Raw genomic sequence first — 17,193 nt, forward strand, 5'->3', positions numbered from 1 at the left:
CGGCTCGGCCAACTGATGTAACTTATCCACCCCGCTTGGAGACCCCTCGTGGTAACCATGTGGCCAAATCCGCCATTCCGTCAATGGGTGCTAGGAGCCGCCAATCCTCCTCTCGGTGCGGCATTGCGGCCGGTTATCCATCACCAGGGAGCGGCTCCTCGGTCCCTCCGCGGACAGAGGAGCCGCTCTCCTTTCTCGGAGCGGCATCGACATCTACCACTCAGCAGCGCTCAGCAGCCGTTCTGACCCCGTGGGATCAAGAGGGTCCTGCGAAGGTGGGACGTGGTTCTGTATAGGTTGCTTAGGCAACTCCCAGACAGGGAACTAAGGGCATTGAGGGATGCCTCTATTGCCAGAGGCCCTCTTCCCAGAGGACACGGTGGAAGAGGCCCTAGAGAAGTGGAGAAAGGAAAGGCATGATGCAATGCTCCTCAGGGACCCCTCATCTTTGTAGGGTGCTTTACCACACCCGCTGTACTGTTCCCATGAGTACTATAAGCCCAGGACCCAGCCAAATTGGCGGCTTCCTATGCCTCATGCCTCAAACCCGTCCTCGTCCCAGTGGGCCCCCCAGTTGCACCCCCCCTCAGGAGGAGAGACCAGCACCTGGAGGCAGTAAGGACAGAGTCCCAGCTAATCGAGAGGCATGTGGCACCTGTTCTTCAAGAGGAAGTAGGGCCGAGGCCAACACACACACACACACCCGTGCTCTACAGGGGTAGGGGGATGTCTCAACGCAAGGTGGAGAACTTGAGCAAAGGAATGAGTGGACCAGTGAACGGTTCAAGTGTTGAGGGACGGCTATCGCATCCCCTTCAAGGGTCTCACACCTCCTTTGGTTTTGGGACTCAACGTCTCCCCCCTACACCCCAAGGAAGAAACATGACAGAGAGCCTTAGAGGGATAGGTTCAGTACCTCCTCTCCAAAAGGGCCATCCAGGCGGTACCCCCCAACAGTCGGGCTTCTTCAGCCACCTATTCCTGGTGGAGAAAGCCTCAGGTGGGTGGCAACCAGTTATAGACCTCTCGGCCCTCAACTGTTTCGTCACCAAGACCACGTTCAAGATGGAAACTGCCATGATGGTACTAGCAGCCATCAGGGAAGGGGACTTCATGCTATCCCTGGACCTCAAGGACGTATATTTTCAAATCGCAGTCCACCCGTCCAACAGGAAGTTCCTAAAGTTCAAGTGGGGAGTTGAAGTCTTCCAGTTCCGCACTCTCTGCTTTGGTCTATCGACTGCCGCTCAGGTCTTTACAAGAGTCTTTTCCCTGGTATCTAAGTGGTCCCACAATAGAGGGACAAGACTGTTGAGATACCTCGACGACTGGTTACTCCTCTCAGAGTCCAGGGAGCAATTGTCAGAGCAAAAGGGCAAAGTAGTGGCCTTCTGTGTGGAACTGGGGGTGGAGTTGAACTGAGATAAGTCGAAGCCTTCCCTAACCATGAGGACAGTGCACCTGGGAATGGAAATTTGCTCTATGCAAGCAAAGGCCTTCCAATTGCAAGGTCTTCCTCAGAGCTGGACGGAGCTCTGGGGGGACCACCTCGATGGGAGAGATGCAGAACAAGTCTGTCAAAGAGACCTCCGTAGGATATTGAGAGCCTTGGCTAAATAGACAATGCAATGTGTCTCCAGGAGGAGGAGTAGGGTTCCTCCTCATTTTACCTGTCAGTACCGGTGTCATTTGCACCTGAGATAGATCTTCTGACCTACCTGGTTCTGTTGCTCCCCGTTTCCTCTTGAGGGGGGAGGAAAACATCTAAGCGCTCTGGAGTGGGTTAGCACTTCGGACCTCCATCTGGGATCAGACGGGGTGAAGCTACAAAGTGGGAAGCAGATGTTATTGGAATCTTTGGAGTGCTGGCCATGGACTGTCTGCTGAAGGACTCTTGTAATGGCTTAGCAGTACTTCAACTAAGCTGGTTTCCTCCCGCAATACAAGCTTACTGTAGGATCCTTCGGTAGCTCGGAACAGGAGCCTTGGGTCTGAGAACCTGTAAAGTGGTGTTAGACTCCTTACCTGGTACTGATGGCACCAGTGTGAGAGCTAGCTGTCTTGGATGAGAGCTGCTCTCTCGAGGAAGAGGGATGATGAAGCTTCAATGGTTCCCTCTTGCGTGGGAACAGAACTTGGCATCCACCATGTAACACTTGTAACTCCTCTTGAAGGAGAGGGGATCTCCGACGACGAACATTGTTCTGAGGAGGGTGATGGGAGTTGTCTGCACGGCGCTCACGAACAGGTTGACGATCACGAGTTGACTTGGAAGAAGGAGAAGAATGGTGGTCATCTAGCCTTGGCGAGTGATGCTCTCTACCTGACGAGTGGTGCTTGTTTGCCGCCAGGTGTCTAGGAGAAGCAGTTGTTCTAGGAGACCAATGCGATTGCGAACAAAGAGGTGCTGGTGAGGAGGTTGGCGAGTGCCATGTTGATGAATGCTGAGCTGGCAAACGCCTACAAGGTGGAGAGTGGCGAGATTTGAGAGAGTCTGGGGACTCAGGCAAATGTGATGCATGAGCTGGAAGACAGTGACTATCACAAACAACATGCTGGAGGTCACAAGGTGACGATTGACGATCATCCGAAGACAAGTGAAGAGCAGCTGGCAAACATCTTGCAGATAAAGGAAAAGGTCTGCAGTCCTTGGCAGGAGTGAAGAGACGTCTCCTTACCGCAGGGGAAGGAGATCGTCTCGCGTGGTGAGGAGTACTAAGCTCCCGAGAGGATCGGCGTCAGCAGCTATGTTTCTCCGCAGAGGAAGGAGAAACTCGTTGGTCTCTGGAAGATTTCTGAGTCTCTAAGGTGAGCCTCACTCGCGGACGAGACATAGACTCGCCTCGAACTTTGCTCCACCCTTGACGGAAGAGTCGGCTCAGCAAGGGCGGAGGCCCTGTCTTCGGTGTCAGCAACAGAAGCAGAAGGCAAGGGGGGAGACCCTTCAGCGGACAGAGGCCAAAAATCCAGGTTTGTCAAGGGCAGTACTCATCAGCGACGGGTCCACCTCTGAAGATGCCGGTGTCTTCTTCCTCTCAGTGCCTAGTTGGAGAAGCTCCAACAACGCCTCATTAACTGGGAACCAGCCATACCCATCGATGGCCAGGTCTGGAAAATATAAAAAAGAAAGCAAGCACTCCCCGAGGGGAGGGGCAGAACCACTTCTACAGGGGAAGCGGTTTTGTCTCGATCCCCGAGGTTGACCTGGAGTTAACGGTCTATGCTTCTACTCGACCGTTCCCCGGGAAGACCAATCAAGCATGAGCTTCGGGAAGAGATTGGGGGGTTAAAGAAGAAGTCCAAGGTTTCTTCGACTTTGAGATAGACCCCGAAGGCGAAGAATCTCTCTTAGACTTCTTGCGCCTACGCCCATACCTCTCCCACTGGGAGGCAGACCTCTCCCAACATTCAGGACAGTCTTGTAATGGTCACAATGCTGGCCTCTACTGGTGGTATGGGTCCGTCTCTATGGAGAACATAAAGGTACCGCAGGTGCAGCCCTTAGGTCCAGTAGAGGTACGCATGGGCCCAGAAAGGAAGTCACAAGCAATCTGAAAAGAGAAAGAAAAGAAATTATTACGTTCACAGTCAATGGCAAGTCAAAAACGGCAAGAGAGGAAAGCGGCAACGTCCATTCTCCACAGAGCCAAAAGCAAAGTTGGTGCTCAGCCAGGTGTGTGGTATGAGTGAGGGGGGTAGCCAGGTGCCCCTCACTCCTCCCGCTAATTAGTGGGTTGGGTGGTTATCCTTCGCTATAATTTTTATGGTTCGTCTCTTAGCTTTGCCAAAAGTAATATCGAGCAAAGGTTTGTATAGAGTAATGGAACAAGTTAAGATTAAAGCATTGTAATAGTTTGTAAATCAAAGGTGTTGTATGCTAGACAAGACTGGAAATTTCTTGTAATTTGCTGACGCTGCTAGCTTTATTTATTATGTGGTGTAGTGTCCCCAGGAATTTTCTCATAAAAAATGTCTGTTGGGTATATAAAGGATGCAAGGTATTTTACAGGGGAAACTTACTTTGATCTTTGTTGAGTAAAGACTGCATTTTTGGAGAAATTTGTTGTGATGCTGTATATCTTTATAATACTTCCATTTTTGCAATGCTGCTGATTTACAAAGAAAATGAGGTCTTGGAAGATCGGATATCATAAGAACCTGTGTTTCTGATTATCTTATTTTACATTAAACTACATCCTTGAAATGTCACCGACCTTCAAAATTTGTTGTACTTGTCATCTAAGTTGCAAATTATAAACTTGTAAACCACAGATCTGTATTACTTTTACAGATTTGTGTAAATTATTATTAATAGGTGAACTGTGAGTACTTTATGAATCATAGAATATTGCATATATTTTCATTTATCTTAAATAATTGTTATATGTTTACTGGCTATATTTTCATTTGCTATATAGGTTCTGTGTTAAATTAATTAATTAGGGAATAAAGCATTTAAGTAGAATTTATTTAATGTACTTTTTGATGTAGCAGACAGTAACAAAGGAGCTCCCCGAGTTTAGTGTTAGATTACATAACCAAAACTTGGAACCTGGCATGGCATTACCCCAAGTTCGAGCCCTTCATCATCTCCTCTTTATGAAGTGTAGGGTGGCTTTGAAAGGTTATGCTTTTATGTCTCATAACGACTCCCATGAGACAATTCGTACTGAATGCACCTCTACTGCTGAGTGGGTCAAAGTACCAGCTAGGACCAGAACTCACGAAGTCAGGTGTTAGGCCATAGTCTTATCTTCAAAAGGATTGCCAGTCCTGATGGTCGGGGCGTGTTTGCAGTAGACCATTTTCACAGCCTTTAATGTGCAGCAGTACAATACCCACAACTCCCTTGACACCCTTGCACTTGGTCATTGGTGGCTTCTCAAATAGTTTTGTCGCAAGTCCATCTTCCATGCGAGACAGTAAGCATCATGTCTATGGTAATTTATACAGTAGATGTAAGTCTGGAATGAAGGCAGAATAACTGGCTCTTCTATATTCCTCCTGGGCTTCTCTTTGTTATTTGCTGGAACTGACAATGTGGTAAACTGCATTTCTGAGCTCCATTCTTTAGAACCTATAAAAGTTTCTCTTCCATCCTCCCTAGATAACCTCTTCATGGGAAGGGATTGGATCCCTCTTTACAGCATGTACCAATCTTCTTGGACTGGCCATGCCGTATTAGGTTATTCATCCTTATGGTAGACAGATGGGAGGTTGCTGGAGTAATCTAACACCAGTAGAAAACCAAGCACTGTAGGTTGACATTTTCAGGGAAGATAAAGAATCAACTAGTTTGGTTCTTGGAGAACTTTTGACCCACCAGTCTCCCTACTTAAAGGACAAAAGGTTTGTATACGTTTAGGGATGAATGAAAAAAATTAGGTCATTTGTATTTTTCCTAGCTATGCAAACCTGAGTCCTTTAAGCTGAACTTCCCCTCACAGTCTTAAACTGAAATGTCATGAGTATAGAGCTTTTGCCTGGTGATGGGGGAGGCTCCTTGCCCTCTGTTGCACTGAAAACAATACTTATTTGAAGGACTCAGGTTTGTATAAATAGGAAACATACAAATTACTTTTAAAATTTATGTGCTGAAGATACTTCCCTTTTCCAGTTGATACTTTAGTCATTCTTCTAGTCATAAATGTGGTGCAGTGTTTAGGTCAATCTGTCCACACTGCAGTATTCCATTTCTATGCCATTTTGGTTCCTTTTTGAACATTCATAGATAGTCCATATGTTTCCTTGTTATATCTTGTTTGTAATAGTCTCTCAACAATGAAATTTATTTTTCAGTAGTTGGCAAATTTCATTAACTGCATATTTTTCCCTTTTGATAAAAGGTAATTTTTTTAAATTATCAGTGTACATTGAATAAAATTTTTGTTCTAATTTTTTAGTTATACATTTTTTAAACAGTATAGTGATCTTAATTTTTTTTATTTTTCACAATTCATCCTCCTGTTATAGCCACGTAATATGCTTCGCATTTGCCATTTTCTTCTTAATAATAATACCAACTTAAGATTTTGCAAAAATATTGTATAAAGCCATTTTGAATGTTTTTATGACTATTTCTATGAAATATGTACAATTTGTCAGCTTACTACTGTAGTTTCTATTTCATCTGTCACTTATTATAAGTGTATACTGTATATTAAAGTTTGTTATATAGAAATATATTTACTAAAGTTTGCGAGTTCTCTTAATATGCAAAGTAAATTTTTATGTTATTGTTGGTAAAGAATAGGAAAATTTGAGTGGAAAATAGCTATATGGTAGTTGATGGTTCTGTTCCAGTAGCAGTAAAATGCACAATACAGAGAATTTACTGTGAACATGTGCACCATGTGATTGCTTACATTGTATTTAATGGCTCTACATAATGCTATCAATTGAGGTTTGCAGGGTTATTCTCGTGATATCTCCACATAATATCTCAATCTTATTTTATTTTATATTTTTTATTTGTTGCTAAGTAATTTCACCATCCTTTGACAAAATGCTTCTTGCTAGTAATATTTTGCTTAATCAAGACTCAAAAGTACAAACTGTTATGATTTAACTGTGGGTAGTTTCATTTCATTGCAATCCTTTATCAAGGGAAATTTGCCGTGTTATCTATTTCCTGTGGAGAAGTATCTAACACCACCCTTTTTCCTGGAAACGTTATGATGTAATTTGTTTTCAAAGTGAAATTTGTAGTGTTACCTTTTCTCAGGTTTTTTATCTATTCATCTTGGGATGGGTGAAGAAGTATCAAACACCACCCTTTTCCTGGAAATGTTCTGATGTAATTTGTTTTCAAAGTGAAATTTGTAGTGTTACCTTTTCTCAGAGGTTTTTTTATCTCTTCATCTTGGGATGGATGTCAATTTAACTATTTTAAAGAATTTTGAAAATTTGGGACCATATGAAACTGGAATCCCCTCATAGCACTGTGTATGAGTGGCAAAGTCCCCATTATCCTTACCATTTGTTGCAGTTGTATGTCAGCCCTTTTTATAGGGTAGGTTTGCTCTGTGGTTATAATGATAGCCGTCATGTTTTTCATCTGTTGAATGCCTTTAATAATTGTCCAATTTGATGAATATATTCTTTGTGCAAAAGGCTTATGAATTTATGAATGTTGCAATGTTTTTGTAAATCCTAGTGTTATAAAATAACTACTTACTCTTTTATCTTTCCCAGTGATGGCAGTCTCCATGTTAACTTATCAGAACCAGTAGCCAAGATTAATAGGTCGTTCATCATAGAAGGTGGAAGAAGTTGAGGCTGGTAGTAATTAGTTTAATATTCAATTGTGTTAATTTTTAGCAATAAATCACAATAAAAGGTTTAATGTTAGGAAAAGTTTCATTTTCATCATGAATACAGATGTGGTGATATATTTTGGCGATGATATTGATGTCTTAGTATTATTCACTTTAAGGTATTTTACATAAATAATACCGTCAAAGGTTAATGAAACACTCAAGACATTTGAAACATTTTACTATCAATTAAAAGGGTTGGTTATGGCTTGTTTGCACTGAGGTGAGCAGGGATCCAAGATCCCCGTCAACCCTGAGATCTGGCATAGTACTGCCGCCCAGAGTGACACTAAACACTGGTAAAATGTACTGCAGCCAATACATTTAAAACAAAACAACAGACAATTGGGCTGAATTTGTACACTTGGGTATTTGGTGTGAAGTGGGCGGCTAGTCTGAGGAAGGGGAGAAAATTGCATCACCCATAAAGGGTGTCTGTATTAAACTGTTAACAATTGTAGACTCATCACACTTTGTATGATGCAGAGTTTGATGGGGAGCCACAGTAACATAGTCACCTTTAGAAGGAGTAAATTCATTTGGTCAAAAAAGGCATACATACATATTACATTTACAACAATGTTAGATAACAATAACACCAACAACCAGGTGGGTGATGCTATATACACCAGTGAATGCAACACAAATATGGCGCTTGATAGCCATGTTGAGCAGTGTGCACTCACCAGTATAATGAAGTCCTACCCAGTAACTCTCAGAGAACAGGAGTCACAAGATGAACCACTATCACAGTTTGGTGAACTAAACGTGCCTTGTAAAAAGGCATAGCTTGGCTCACCTTCAATACCACACACTTCCTGGTGCAGCCTAGATTCTAGGCTAGCCACCTTATAAAATAATTTACCTAATAAAATTTATTTAAAACTAAGAATAACTAGTCCAAATATCCCTATTTGCTCTCAGACATCACTGGTAATGAAAATGTACACAGAGAAACTTGCCACGATGCAAGTCACATCTCGCATAAAAATAAAACATGAAAATATGTACGAAGTTCTTGCGATAACAATTACGATGATGATGAAGAATGAGATATAGATGGTGAAGTGAGTGATAAAAAGAGGTATGGCTTGTACTCTCCTGGGATTGTCACTACATGGTGCACATCAGGGCTTGCCAGATGCTCCCGCAGGAGCCCCAGTAACCATTCCCGCAACAGCCGTTGGCGCGGACACCACTACAACAGGTTTCACTAATCCTCCTGCTAACGAACTGGCGTATTGAGCAGTTACAAGTGGCATACTATTTGTACTCCCTGCCACAGTAGCCTTTAAACCTTTGCTTCCAGCAGTAGTGGCAGATCCTGGAACAGGTCGCTGTGGCTGAGAAACCACTAAAGGTGCCATCAATGGAGTGCCAATGCTTGAAACCAGAGTTCCAACACTGGTCCCTAAACCGGGTACTAATTGTGTGATGCCTGTAATATAAGTAAAAAAAAAAAAAAAAAAAAAGAATTAGTGACTAAAGTAAATAAAATTTGCATCAAAATCATCAGCAGTATTTATTATTGCTGACTTAAGGGTGTATAATTATTGTAATAGAATAAGTATTACATTAACATTTTCAAATGTTCAATAATGGAAGCAACAATTAGTTATATACTGTACTTGATGAAATCATGGTTATTAAATAACCTTTGATATTTATAATCATTGACAATAAATAAATTACGATATTTACAAAACTACTATAGATGTCAGGAGCTTACCATTAGCATGAGTAATTGGTATATATGATGGTATTAATGAAGAGGTGGCTGCAGAAGTCACCTTAACTGTCGCTGTTCCTCCAACACTTAAATTAAGGGGTACAGTTGTAACTGTACCATTGGTGCCTGTAAGAACCAGAAAAAAAATATCGTCAAATGATATCGAACATAAAAAAACACATATTCCCTATCCTATCTTCTTTAAACTAAGATATCAGCTATTAATAAGCAAAACAAAACTCATCCATAACAGAAAAAAAAATTTCTTTTAAAACTACATTATATTTTCATTCTCTTCAAAAGATCAAATTTAATAATTTTCAAAATCTATATCCCTTAAATATCATCTTTAAATTAAGATTTCAGCTGTTAATATGGAGTGCAAGATTAACATTTCAAGGAAAAATGTGTTAACAAAAACTAACCTTGAGAATGAGGTAAAGATCTTGGTGGCGTGGGTACTGCTAAATGCAAGGCAGACACACCATTTTTGTTTAACGCTAACATCATGGCCCCAGGGCTACTTTTAACATCGTCTGCATTATCAGCACGCTCTAATCCTTCAGCTGTTAAAGAAACTTGAATTTTTTATTCAAAAATTAATAATGTATTCTAAATAGGGTTTCGTTATATTATCAATTCCATGCAATATTGATAACTTGCTATACAACAATTTGTGTTTAAAGTGAACTTCTTAAGCATACAAACAGTATTATTTCTTGACTTTTTTTTTCACAAACATTAAAATTTCTGGATATTTTTTCTTACCTGGATGAGCCAGAGTAATAGTCAATGGCTTAGCACCATTGGGTGCATGATCAGCAGGTAACAGTTTATATCCTTCGGGAGTTATAACTTGAATTGCTGGTTGGCCTAACAATCCCCCAGGAGCTCCATTGAGTTGCATCCCTCCAGCTACTAATTGCGCTGATAAATTAATTCCTCCAGCACTGCCTACGATTGGCAGATGATGCTCACTGTGAACTGTGGTAATAGTGTCACCCGTTGTGGTGGGAGTCACACTAGTGACAACTGTGGCTGACCAAGTTTCTTCCTCTTTATTAGCGCTGGCATGATAGGATGCTTGGGTGTAATGTGGAGAAGCCTGCCTTGTTCCCCACTCGCCATTTTGGTGTGGAGACAATGATTGTGTTACCAATGTCTGGCCACTTGGAGAGAGCTTAGCTGTATCCACAATACTGGTTGATAAATTTAGAGGCTGGTTTGAATCAGTAAAGTGTTCGCGCAGACTGCCCAGCCCTGTTGCACCCATACTCTTGCTGCTACTAGCAATGGTTGTAAAGCTGCTTGTCCCTTGAGCTTGATTTGTTGACAAACGTGGAGATAAAGAGCATGGTGCAACAAGAGCTCCTGATGAATGATGCCCATTATTAGCATCTATTCTTGGAGCATCATCATCTAAATCTGGTTGCTCAGATGCAGTGGTAGTTGATTTTGTTTCTTTATCTCGATGCTGTTCTAATGATGCCATATCCGGGAGAAGCGTATTAAAATCGATGTGGTCCCATCGTGCTGACAATTCTTTTTTCAGTGCAGATAACTTCTGCTGATGAGCTATTTTTTCTCTGGCTAGACGTTCCATTTCATGTTCAAACTCCCGTTCCTTTCTTTTAAGATTCTGTAAGAAAAGCAATTCCTTGATAAATAAAATGTGGCTAGTATATATATATTGCAAAACTCAGGCTCAACATACAATTAACGTTAATTTTCTAACCCACAACAGATATTTTACATAATGTAATAATATGCCACAAGTGAGTTCATGGTACATGTATTGCAATTCCAGTAATTCTAGACTACACTGGGTTTCAATTAATGTCGATTTTTTTAGAGATTCATATTTATGTTAAAAGAACCTCACCTGGATATGCCTATGTGCTGCTTTTAATATAGTTTGGTTGGAAATCTTTTTATCATCCATGGACGGCAACTGCCGCCGTAAGGTTTCAAAGCATTCCTTCAAGTGTGCCCGCCTATTTTTCTCCAGCTTGTTGTGCACCTCTCGTGATGGGGTGCTCCTGAAAAAAAAAATGTATAATGTATATTTTTGCCTGTAAAGCAGTCAACAAATATTTCACTATTAAGGATATCATGGCTAAAAGAAAATTAATTTTACTTTGGTAATCTTGTTGCAAGAAATAAATATGAATAAAACAACTCCAGGTACTCTACATACAGAAATTAGTTCTTTTAAAATTTATTCATGAACTGATCATTTTGACTTTGATAAGTTTGTTGCAAGAAATGAATATGAATAAAACAACTCCAGGTACTCTACATAAATTAATTATTTTAATATTCCTTCATCAATAATGTGTATCTAAACAATCCAGATAAAATATTACTCAAATTAATGACATTGCTAACGTACCCTGAGCGTTTCTTGTCTTCTTTAAATGAGTTGTCTTCGGGTGAATATACACCATGGTGAGTGAAATTATGAGGTGGGGAGAGAGACAAAGACTTGGTGATGCCATTATGACGAATACCATTATGTATATGTGGATGTAGGCTTTCATGTGGTAATCTAGAAAGCCCGGGATCAGAAGATGCACCTCCCATGGGTGGAGAGGACGAATCTTGACTTAACGCGCTGAGCAAACCCAGAGGAGACGACGAACCCCTAGGAGGCAGCACCACACGTGGTGGGGAAGATGCTGGTGACCCTGGATAAGACACAGAGGTCCGTGGCGAAGTCTGCTGCTGATGGATCTGCACAGTACTTACTCCCAGAGTACCCGTACTTCTTGTCACACCTACTACCGGAGGTGAGATGGCATGAGCGGGACTAGAGGGTGTGGTGCGAGCTGGCGGGGGTGGTGGTGGAGGTGAATTTGCCAGCACATTAATACCATGATTACTGTTGTGATGGTTATGGTGGTGGTGACGGTGATAATGATGCTGAGTAGTTGTAGTAGTAGGACTGGCAGTGATGGGGGTGGTACGAGAGTAGGTCTCTATGGTCCTACGGTATACAACTTCTCTCTTGTCACTCTCTTCCCTTACGACATCTTCGGTTGTCTCCTCATCTGCAAAACATCAAACAAAACCTTAAATCATTTCTGAGCACTTCTAATGGAAGGATACTAAGTAATTAAATAACCCACAATCCCTCTAATCAATCAAATCCAACATGCTTCATACTTCATTCTTGGTTAATTTAGATTCTGGGAAAAAAAATATTTCCTCTCATTGACTAGATGTAACCATAGATTGGATATTTACGCCATCCATCACTCACATTAAGTAGTAATTGGTCAAAATTTCTTTAGGAAATTTATGTCGTTCAATTTTTATTTAATTGTAATGGGTGATAGATTTCAATTTGGGGAAAGTTCACTTCACTCATGTATTGTAGAGTACACCTGAATACAACCTCCCGTCAATCATTAATTGATATTATCAAATCGGTGTGTATTCAACCTAAATGCTGCCCAGCACATTTTGTCAAAGTTAGTTACTGGACAGATATCGTATTTTCTTCAACTTGTTTTGCGTAATAATATGGCAAATTAACATCTAAGATAAAAAGGTCACATATGCTTTGGAAATAAACTAACTACCACCATTTTGTTGTTACAATGTTTTAAATAATCATTACTTCAGTTATACAGTATATATTCGGAGAATCCTGGTGTACTTCCTTACTCCTAGCCATTGGATTTCGCCATCATGACATGAAAAATAAACCTACACGGAATTACGCTGCTCTATTACTCATGTAATCATATTGTCCGAGATAAAATGAAGCTCTAAGTACACGGGATAGTGAAGCATCATGACTACCATACACTTCAAAATAAACAAGCGTAATGTTTTAAGGTTTTATATAGTGTATGAATTAAATTCTTTTCAACATTGCGTTACAGGCAGGGAGAGGGGATGACATGGAAGAAAAAGAGCAAAGGACCCTCCCATGGATGGAGAGGGGGACATGCAAAGCGGGGGGATGAAAAGGGGCGGAGATATGCGCGCGCACATGTGGTTTCTCCCTCTCCTATAATCGGCTCAATCCCCCCCCCCCCCCCCCCCAACAACAACTTGTTTACGTAATGGGGCACACGTGTCTATTGCCTTAACGGGTTCTCGCTTCTCAATGACCACCAACATTTTCAACTACTAATCATTTTTAAAGGCTTCTGTGACCAAAAAATACAATATCCATTTAGTATTTGCATCATTATTTTCTAAACTGATTAGATAAAATGAGTTAAATCAATTGAAATGATTAGGAAAAAAGTTCATACCAGATAATATTTGGTCACTGGCAACACCATTCGCGAGTGAAAATCGACAACATAACCACAAAGCCTAGATTACGATAAACACCTAAACGCAAGTGAATCTAAATCAACACATTGCATCGCGTAATTTACCATAAAGTAAAAAATTACTGCTAAAAATAATAATTGCTTTTAAAATAAAATAGGTGGCGGCAACACTGACATGTTGCCAGTTGCCAATACTGTATTTGGCATCCGAACAAGTGCACCCAGATATACATAGTTGCCACATGTCGACCAAAACCAAGACTATATATAGTACAGAACTTTATCTCTAATTAAAATATTAAAGAAAAGAAGCTTGATTTAATTATTTTAAAGCCAAGGTGAATAATGCACCTGTAAAAAATAATACTTAAAGTGTGGTTACGGTGCATTTAAAGTTATGAGAACGTGTGTACGCATACACCGCTCGAAGGTGTAAGGTTCCCAGACCGAAGGGTGGGTCGTCGGCAAGACAAGTATTTGTAGGCGGTTGTGCGTATGCGACTGCACATTGAATTTAAAGAGCCCTCTAAATTTCACACGCTATTGTTTCCAGTACACATTATTATAACATATCCAAGTTTATGTATAGTAAAATGATAGGATGAAATGCAGAGAAGCTATCTAAAAATGCCAAAATTGCTTATGTAAAACTGGACACCCCACTGCCATATGTTTCATTAACCAATGGAAAACGACCCTAATTGCCTACCCTAAATAAAAAGATAAAAAACTACCTACCCTAGGAAAATACACCTGACCCATGATGGCAACGTAAGAACTACATATATTCCTCTTTAATACAAAACTACCATTGATACACAATACGTAATACGTAAACTCATAAAACTAGTGACGTGAATGCACATATCAAGACAAGTTTGTTGATTTCCTTTCACTAGCGCAACAAACTGTTGCTGTGCCTCTTTTCGATTGGTTCTATCAAGGCTGTTGCAAAATTTCTATTTTAAAAGGGCGGCGCCTAAAGGTAAAAGCTATCCATTTATTTAAAAAAAAATAAAGTTAGGAATGACGTTTCCATCTATGAACAGCTGGGTCCACTGGTGGGACACGACTGAACCACGGACCACACGAATGCAAGTCTTGTGCTCTAACACACACACACACACACACACACACATATATATATATATATATATATATATATATATATATATATATATATATATATATATATATATATATATATATATATATATATATATATATATGAAATGTCGAAATACACCGTTCCCTTTCCCAAACCAAGGGTGGCTCATAATAATATACCTTTGTGCAAGTAATGTCAGTAATCGGACTTGATGTAATCATGATAATGACTAATCTAGCAGCAATGTCTTAAGACTAAAATAAAGAGGTTTACTTGAGTTTTCATACAGAAATTACTGCTATCCTTACCCCTTTTCTCTTGTGCTGTTTTGTTTAATTTTTGTGTACTTGGCTACTACTCCCATTGTAGCCTCTGGCTATGTATTCTACATGATTCACGATATCCAATCGTGATTTCTAGTTAGATCATAATCGTGAACAAAGTGAGAACAGTAGTGATAAATCACCATTGCTCCAGAACAGAGTTTGACCATCCTTAGATTTTCACAAAGAACTAAGCTTCCCTACACTAATGTGCATACACCAGAGGACCCTTCATCACAACCACAATAATAAAAGAAAAGTAAAAAGATACAGAATTTTTTTTTTTTTTTTTTTTTTTTGCAAGTTTACAGTCTGGACAACCTTACTTTATTCTATGAAAAAGGGGGCTTCAAGTTGGTAACAGGTTGATTTGCTTACCATCAGCTAAATAGTCGTATATCCACTTCTTCTTGGGCGGATGACTCCATCTCTTTTCACTCGAATCCAACTCTTTGAGTCCCATCTTCACCATGAGGGAAGCCCTGCCCAATGTCACTTCACTATACTCCAATATTTACGATTTCACCAAAGGGGAGTATTCCCGTAACCCTTAAGATGGCCCACGAGAGAGAGAGAGAGAGAGAGAGAGAGAGAGAGAGAGAGAGAGAGAGAGAGAGAGAGAGAGAGAGAGAGAGAATGTGGACAAACGAGGATTTCCCTTCTACAAAGGAAAATACAATGGTTACTTTTTGTTTCAACCCGAATGTTGACAGATTGTGAGGCAAAAACAAATGCAAGTAATAGTAAACCTTAGTCACTTTTTTGTCACTAATATTGACGGTAGCAGAAAATTTTCAAGACCGCATTAGTACTGGGAGTATTAGACTATCCCTACTCTCCACCTTTCAGGGGACTTATTTCAAGACGATAATAGTAATAATAATAACATCCCGGGGGGCAGTGATATCATTGTCCTGCCGTCGGCTATAAGTGTTCTTCCTCCTTTGATGGAGTAATAATCACACGTGCCATGCAATGTCCTTCACAGATCCCCATAGTTACAAAGCACATGGGTTTGCATGAAACGATTCACGTTTCACAATGACAATTTGTAGGCCGAGTGAAACGATGGGTGATCGGGGCTGAGGTGACACTAGCAACTTCCACGCTACTACTGCCGCTAGAGCTCCCCACATACTTAACGGCTAAGTTGCCATCACTATCATCGGGCGACCTTGACGGTTCTTCCAGTGGCCCTCCCTGGCCTCTCCCCCTCCTCCTTGCCCTCCCTTTCGCCACCGACGCACCACACACCAGTCGTCAACTTTATCAACCACTTGCACTTCTCTTTAATCAGGAATATTTAAGAAATTCAAAATAGTGTTCTGTAAGGGCGCTCCACTGGACTTGTAAAGTGAGTTAGTCAATAACGTCCAGTTACCTGTATACTTGCGTGTCTATTTCGAGTGACTGGTGACCACAAAAGTTTCTGGAGGAACATGAAATTAATCCTTATCAAGAAGATGAATCCGGACCGCAATATTTGACATCGGTAAATCGCAGAAGTGGGATGTACTGGACCGATGGAGATTGACAGGGATGTGGATGGATGAACCTGAGTTGATTGACTAGATACAAAGACAACGGAATGAAGGCCGTCGTCGCCGAGGTATATCAAATAGAATAGTTCTTTTTATATAAGCTTAGATAGCACGACTCTGAGAACCAGAGAATATATCTCTGTGGAAACAAATCGTCTTGGGCGACGGAGAGGTGGTTACTCCTCCTCCGGCGCCCCAATGATACTGTCTGCTGAAGAACTCGACTCTGACTCTAACCCTCATCCATCCACCAGACAAGGCACGCACGCACACACACACATATATACTCTCTCTCTCTCTCTCTCTCTCTCTCTCTCTCTCTCTCTCTCTCTCTCTCTGCAGCCCATCCCGAGACACCACAAGTACAACATCACGGTCCGCTACTCCTATACAAACAAACCCTACTATTTGAATTACCATAACACAAGAGGCACTATCATTTCAAATCATAATTAACAAAACTTTCATAATCAATATGAACAATGAAACAAAATTCCGAACACAACACTTTCTTGGCCACTCTTCTTTTGCATTCCGCTACAGAATCAAATATATTAAAGATTTTGGAATACTGAATGTTGAGTGTTGCAATTACCCTCTAACTCTTGCTAACACATCAAAATAAACCAATAAACTTGTTATATATAGCTTCATCCAATAATAATCTAATTATATATATATATATATATATATATATATATATATATATATATATATATATATATATATATATATATATATATATATATATATATATATATATATATATATATATATACACATATGCATATATATATACAGTATACACATATTTATATATATATACATATACATATATATATATATATATATATATATATATATATATATATATATATATATAT

The 17,193-nt window shown here is 40.3% G+C and overlaps 2 protein-coding genes across 5 annotated transcripts in view; one reads left to right on the top strand and one right to left on the bottom strand.

Annotated features, from left to right (window-relative positions):
* LOC137633593 (heat shock 70 kDa protein 14-like) overlaps positions 1 to 7,356 on the top strand; it is a 210,214-nt gene extending 202,858 nt beyond the window's left edge. Inside the window, exon 6 of the mRNA XM_068365863.1 lies at positions 7,195 to 7,356. Coding sequence (XP_068221964.1) covers positions 7,195 to 7,276 — 82 coding nt within the window. The 3' untranslated portion in view covers positions 7,277 to 7,356. The remainder of the gene's footprint in view (positions 1 to 7,194) is intronic.
* A 124-nt stretch (positions 7,357 to 7,480) lies between these two features.
* The window catches only part of Mnt, a 327,460-nt gene continuing 317,747 nt past the window's right edge, over positions 7,481 to 17,193 (bottom strand). For 2 of the 4 annotated variants that reach the window (XM_068370468.1, XM_068370469.1), the window contains exons 2-7: positions 11,438 to 12,095; positions 10,928 to 11,084; positions 9,814 to 10,684; positions 9,471 to 9,623; positions 9,046 to 9,171; positions 7,481 to 8,754 (exon numbers count right to left, since the gene is read on the bottom strand). In XM_068370468.1, the coding sequence (XP_068226569.1) occupies positions 8,444 to 8,754; positions 9,046 to 9,171; positions 9,471 to 9,623; positions 9,814 to 10,684; positions 10,928 to 11,084; positions 11,438 to 12,095 (2,276 nt within the window). In that variant the 3' untranslated portion in view covers positions 7,481 to 8,443. Of the gene's footprint in view, positions 8,755 to 9,045; positions 9,172 to 9,470; positions 9,624 to 9,813; positions 10,685 to 10,927; positions 11,085 to 11,437; positions 12,096 to 15,146; positions 16,533 to 17,193 lie in introns of those variants that run through there. The other 2 variants (XM_068370467.1, XM_068370466.1) reach the window with 2 other exon arrangements.

Source organism: Palaemon carinicauda, chromosome 3 (genome assembly GCF_036898095.1).
Source record: "Palaemon carinicauda isolate YSFRI2023 chromosome 3, ASM3689809v2, whole genome shotgun sequence".
Lineage (NCBI taxonomy): Eukaryota > Metazoa > Arthropoda > Malacostraca > Decapoda > Palaemonidae > Palaemon > Palaemon carinicauda.